At 49.7% G+C, this 6,489-nt stretch overlaps 1 protein-coding gene across 1 annotated transcript; it reads left to right on the forward strand.

Annotated features, from left to right (window-relative positions):
- Nucleotides 1-599: 599 nt before the first annotated feature.
- LOC128792137 (cytochrome P450 2J2) lies at nucleotides 600-5,716 on the forward strand. Its single transcript, XM_053950300.1, has 9 exons — nucleotides 600-873; nucleotides 1,378-1,540; nucleotides 1,689-1,838; nucleotides 2,362-2,522; nucleotides 2,920-3,096; nucleotides 3,340-3,475; nucleotides 3,649-3,836; nucleotides 4,283-4,421; nucleotides 5,036-5,716. Exons 1-9 carry the CDS (start codon nucleotides 685-687, stop codon nucleotides 5,209-5,211), a joined length of 1,479 nt encoding a protein of 492 aa, XP_053806275.1. The 5' UTR covers nucleotides 600-684; the 3' UTR covers nucleotides 5,212-5,716.
- The last annotated feature ends 773 nt before the right edge of the window (nucleotides 5,717-6,489 follow it).

The raw sequence follows: 6,489 nt of genomic DNA on the forward strand, positions 1-6,489 counted from the left end.
AGCCCACGTCACCCGGACACATGGAAACACGAAACTGAGTCAGATGATTTGTGAAAGGTTTTGCAACCTTATCTCAGATATCCCCTGAGACCTGGGGCTTGGCCCGGGACTCCTCATACGAGGGAGCGAGCTGCTGTAAACAAGCAAAGCACAAGGCCCTCGGAGCAGCTGGAGACTCCCTGGCACTGAGGAGCTGAAACTGGGACGTAGCACGGTGAGGGCACCTGGGAAGGAGGGCACAGAGTCATCCTGAGAGATTGGTTTGTGGGAGCTGCATGCTGAAACTGCCAGGTTTTAGTCTCGATCCCACAAAGCTCATTTCTGTCCGTTAGACAAGGGCATGGAGCACTGGGGTTTACTAAAGCACTGAGGGGAGGCTGGAGGGGAAGGGGGAAGCTGGGGGTGTCCTGGTTCATGGTGGGTTTGTTTTAAATCAGATGAGAGGAAATGTTTCAGTTTTATCAAGGAGTTTAATCTTTTCTGAAAGCTGGGAAAGTAGAAATCTGAATGTAGCCTTGAGAGCAGGCAAAAATAGCCACTCCTTGCTGTCCTGTGTTTGCACCCACAGCTTTGCCAGCACATCACCCATCTCCCCCTGGCCCTGGGGGCCTCAGTGGTGCCCTGTGAGCTCAGCCTGCCTGACCTGCTGTGGGACACGTCCCTGCAGAGCCGCACCATCCAGCCATGCTGAACTTCCTCTGGGACAGCATCTCCCTTCAGACATTCCTCATCTTTCTCTTCATCTTCCTGCTCATCGCAGACTACATGAAGAACAGAAATCCAAGGAATTTCCCTCCCACCCCCTTCCGCCTTCCCTTTCTGGGGCACATCTACCTCTTAGACTTCAGAGATCCTGCGGTCACAGTGCAGAGGGTACGTAGGTGGTGAGCAGCATGGGGAAGGGATGGAGGGATTGCAGCTACACATTCCTGGCCATGCAGGGGAAGGGATAACCCAAACCCCACAGGTAGTGAAAGCAGGCTGGAGGTTTGCCCTCATCGGTGACATTTACCTGAGTACAAGCAGGGTGGAGTGATTCCATGGGCAAAGGTCACAGCACAATCACACAGGTGCAGTCACAGATGTACAAACCCTGCAGCTCCAAGTGGGGGCTGGAATGGGGTGAAACAAAAACTGGACTGAAAAATCAAACCTGGTGAGGTCTACTTATTTATGGCAAATTAACACCATCTCCTGGTCATTGATTCAGGAAAAGAGGAAAGAAAAAAGACTGTGCCCTCAGACAGAGTGCACATGTTCTGCCTCCCCTCCCACTCTTCCCTTGTCTTTACCCATGTCCCCTGACAGGGGTGTCCTGGTCTCACCAGGAACATTCATTGCAAATGAAAACCCATTTTATTTGTGTCCCCGCCCCAGCTAAGTAAAAGATATGGTGATATCTTCAGCATACACATGGGCAGCATGAAGTTTGTGATGGTAAATGGGATGCGGCTGGTGAAGGAAGTGCTCGTAAACCAAGGGGACAAGTTCATGGACCGCCCTGACATTCCCATCGACGAGGAGATCTTCAGCAAGATCGGTGAGTTATCCCTCAAGACGTGCCTCAGCTGTGAGGTCCAAGCCTTGACCCTGCAGAGGTCTGAGACAGCTGGAGACAAGGCAGAGCCCTGGAGCTTTTCTCCCTCAGTTGGGGATCAGCCCTGGCTCACGGAGGGTGTTCCTGCCAGGACTGATCTCCTCCATCGGGCACCTCTGGAAGGCACAGAGGAGGTTCACCCTGACCACGCTCCGAAACTTCGGCCTGGGGAAGAGGAGCCTGGAGGAGCGCATCCAGGAGGAGTGCCGACACCTCGTGGATGTGTTTGGGGATGAACAGGGTGAGTGCCACGGCCCTCAGCAGCTGTGAAGGCAGGAACTGGCAGGGCCTGTTATAATTTCACTGCATGCTGAAAAATACCGCACCTTGCAAGCGGTATTTTATACAACCCTGCCAGCATCCCTGCTCCTTCCTACAGGTGCTTTGCCTTCCAAGTGTCTGGGGAATGCAGCCAGGCAACACCCACAGCATTGTTCACAGCCCACCTTTAGCCTACTCCTCTCTGGGAGATACTGCATGTGCATAAATGCTGATGTTTCCAATGAAGTCAAATGACATCCTACAGACCTTTGCTTTCCAAAGTAAACAAACATCTCCATAAGCTGATTGAACTGGGACCACTGGGGTTGTCTTGCCTTGGCCAGCTCATGGGGTCAGCCAGGCACCCCAGGAAAGCACTGATATAGGACAGTGCCCATTAGGGGCCATTCATTTAATTCATATTTCTTGACTACTTTACCTCTGATGTGTGTTTTCGTCTTTTCTGAGAAGAGTGGAAGAGAACTGATCTTTTTCTTCTCCAGGGAATGCTTTCAACCCTCAGTTGAAAGTCACTAATTCTATTGCAAATGTCATCTGCTCTCTCATCTTTGGCAATCGCTTTGAATACCATGATGAGGATTTCCAAAGACTGCTGAAGCCGATGTACGAAATTACTGTCCTCCATGGAGCCGTCACAAGCCAGGTACAGCCCTCCTGCCACCAACCCAGGGCCATAGTTTCTTCTCTGGAGTCAACCTTAAAAGTCACAGTGTTGTCACCACCAAAGCTGTCATTCCCTATTCCTTTGCACAGGGTAGATTTGCCTGTCATTTCTTTCTTCCTTCTGTTTAAGTTGTGCCATGCTCACGCTGCTCTCTCCCACACAAAATCACTTTTCTTGCCCAATGTTTGCCAACCTGCCCGCTGAAATAGTGGGTAACACACAAGTTACCCCATAATGAGAATTCTGCTCTTCTGGAGCTGAGCTGTTTCCACCAGCTCCAGAAATTCAGCAAGTACAATCACAGGCTAAAGTCTTGATGTCAGAAGAGTTTTTAAAGTCCTTTATTCAATTTGTCTTTCTCCTTTTGTGTTCAAAGCTGTACAACAGTTTCCCATCTATAATGAAGTACATACCTGGAGCCCACCATACCATTTTTAAAAACTGGAGGTTATTGAAAACATTTATGCAAGAGCAGATCAACAAACACAAGGAGGACTGGAACCCCTCAGAGAGCCGGGACTACATCGACAGCTACCTGCTGGAGATCTCCAAGGTCAGCAATGAGGAGAAAACCCTCCTGGAGTGGGGCTTAGGAACCAGAAGGGGTGGGATTCTCTGAGCTGCCTGTGTGCCTTTTTATGAGCTCAGGACAGACATCAGGTTCAGGCCATGCATCAGCAGGATGGGGAGGTGAGGGGTCAGCAGCATCTGCCAAAATCCTTGGTGTGGTCTGGACCCAGTCTGGTGCCAGGACACCCTCACTATTCCTGTGTCACTAACACACCTTCTCCTGAAGGACCATGACAGTGACACCTTCCAGGAGGAACACCTCATAGCCTGTTCACTCGACCTGATGTTTGCTGGGACTGAGACCACATCCTCAACTCTCCGCTGGGCTTTGCTGTTTATGGCCACGCACCCAGAAATTCAAGGTACAATTAACAAAAAGGTGTTTTGCCTTGCTTTTATCCCTCACAGCTTTGTGAGAGACCAGTTGGGAGTGTCCCCACACTCACATAAGAAGTCCCTGGGTAGACCCTTACAGCAATAACCTTGTATTGTTCCAAGGGTTTTTCCCCGGGGCTCATTGCTGCTCTTTCCCCAGCCCGGGTGCAAGCCGAGATCGACGCGGTCATCGGCCAGGCACGGCCACCAGCCCTGGAGGACAGGAACAACCTGCACTACACCAACGCTGTCATCCACGAAGTGCAGAGGAAAGGCAACGTTATCCCTTTCAATGTGCCAAGAATGGCATCGGAGGACGCCTATGTGGATGGCTACTACATCCCAAAGGTAAACTCCAGCGTGCTGCGACTCCAGGGACACTCCCAGCTCCCCAGACACGGTGCCAGGCCAGGTCCCTCCTGGGCAGACACTGTCCCTGCCCTGTCCAGAGTTCACTCCTGCTGAACATGGATTTTTGCCATCCAATGTTCTCCAGTTCTCCGAACGGTGCCAGGCCCCCACACGTGCCTTTGAGGCTCCCAGCTCCTACAGGGACTTTGGCCCAAGATTACATCAATGAAAACGATGCTGATGAGGGAAAATGCAGTTATGTAACTGCGCCTCCAAACAGACAAGAAGTAGAAAATCCAGGCCTGCAGTGGGGTGTTGCACAAATAATTTCAGTAGAATTTGACTAAGGATGTTCTTCATGGAGAGGAGACTGGAAGATAAAACTGCCCCTCCTGCTGTCAGTGCCAAAGAAAGTGTGATTTATTTTTGTTTTTTCCTCTTAGGGCACTGCTATAATGGCAAATTTAACCTCTCTGCTGTTTGACAAGAATGAGTGGAAAACCCCTGATACTTTTAACCCCGAGCATTTTCTGAAGGATGGGAAGTTCTGGAAAAAGGAGCATTTCCTACCATTTTCTTTGGGTAAGATTTGTTGAATTATGGTGAACGTGTGGGCTTGGGTTTCTAACTGCAGGGTGGAGACAGAGAGGAAAACAGCAATGGAAAGGGCAGATGCACCCTGGAGGTGCTGCTCAAAATGCTCCCATTGCCTCCCCAAAGAACCACAACCACACTTGGAGTCCTTTTCTATCTTTCATATGCATAGTAGAGAAATGAGGATGAATAAAAAAACCATGTAAATTCCAGAGATCTTAGGAACATCTTCACTGAAGCCATTGCTCTGCTCCCTCATGCTTGGGCTTCACTGTTGCCACTAAAGGGTTCCCCAACCAGCAGCTTCCATGGGGAAGTTGCTTTTAGCACCTGCTTCCCACACCAGCACCACACATCTCTGGTAGCTCTCTTTGGTGAGCTGTCCCAGCATGGGCACACCCAGGTCACGTGTGTGTGTAAAAAGTCATGCAGTCTGGGGGCAGACCTTGCTGTAATGCCAAAGTATTATTGGGAAGCTTGGTTTGGGTTGAAAAACTCACGCAATGGGGTAACACAGCTGGACCACGGTCCTAAGGGCAGGCAGAAGCATTTTCAGCAGCAAAAGCTCAGTCTGAGGATGCTGTGGGTTGCTGTCTCCACAGGGAAGCGTGCCTGCCTGGGTGAGCTGCTGGCCCGTTCTGAGCTCTTCCTCTTCTTCACCTCCCTGCTCCAGAAATTCACCTTCCAGGCACCCCCGGACACCACACTCAGCCTCCAGCCCGTGATAGGCATCACAGTGGCCCCACAGCCCTACAAGATCTGCGCAGTACCTCGGTAGGGAAGCCTTAGCCACCATCCTCACATGGAAAATCCTTTGTCAGGGGTGCCGAAAACAAGCCCTTGACAGCTCTAGGGGGAGGCTGGGTGGTTTATTTCTTTCAAAGCAATTCTAAAATATTTTTTTTTCCACAATTAGTGGATCCCATGTGATGGTCATGGGATCAGCCTAGGAATTTCCAGGGCCTTATTAGGCTTGCCCTATGGCACTGTAAATTAATGAGGGGTTTGGGGAGTTCCTAATTTTGTGATGGATGGCCATGGTTCACCTTGGCAAAATGAGGGACACTTTAGAGACTGCACTGTTGAGCCACCCACTGTGGCTGGGTGCAGTGGGAGAGCAATACCAGTTATAACTTTAACACAAGTATTAATTTTCATAAGTAAAATAAGTAATTTCCTAAGTAATAATTAACATAAGTAATTAATTTTCTTAATATGTACTTATCTAAAAAAAAATCACTCTATAACACTTGTCTCATACATAATAAATCTTTATCAAAGCATTTTTGTCGTGAAGTGTTCTGCAAAGTGAAGCCCAATGCAGGCCATGTCCAACACGGGCTGTAGGCTTTGGCCATGCCCTGTGTCTCTGTCCCTGCACTGCAGGAGGCTGGCACTGTAAAAGCAAAGGCAATTCCTACAGAAGTGATGGAAAAAATGATCCTGGCAGCACAGTTAGAATTACAATGTGCAAAATCCTGTCTGTTTACCTGCCCAGCATCACAGAGTGGCTGGTGTGTCCGAGGGCAGTGGGGTGAGCTCCAGCAACACACAATGCAGTTCATCTGCACTCAACAGTCTAACGAGGAAAAGGGTGCCTTGGAAAATAACAGCAACAAATTACTGTTTTGAACCATCATCTACACCATGAAACAGTCCCAAGGTTGGCAACCAATGGTTAACACCAGTAAATGCACTGAACTGGGAAACAGCTGTACCCCAAGGAGCCTGTTGAGACCTCCAGGCAGAAGCTGCAGCTCCCAGGAACAGGATGGGAAATCAGGAAATCAGCACAGCACCAGGAACACACACCTCCAGCTCCTGCTCTCCTGCTGAGGAAACGAGCAGAGAGCAATCTTTTCCTCTTTTCAGTTTTCCCTAGAGTTCTTCTAAGAAGAAGCAAATTTCTCCCAGGTAAACACAGCTCTGGCACAGCTCCTTCAGCACTGGCTGGGTGGGGGGTTCTGCCACCTCCTCTGATTTTCTGTGCCAGTGGAAACAAGAGTTTGGGCTGAGATACTGTTCCTGGTACTTGAGGCTGTTTCAGAGATCCGGT

Source organism: Vidua chalybeata, chromosome 9 (genome assembly GCF_026979565.1).
Source record: "Vidua chalybeata isolate OUT-0048 chromosome 9, bVidCha1 merged haplotype, whole genome shotgun sequence".
NCBI lineage: Eukaryota > Metazoa > Chordata > Aves > Passeriformes > Viduidae > Vidua > Vidua chalybeata.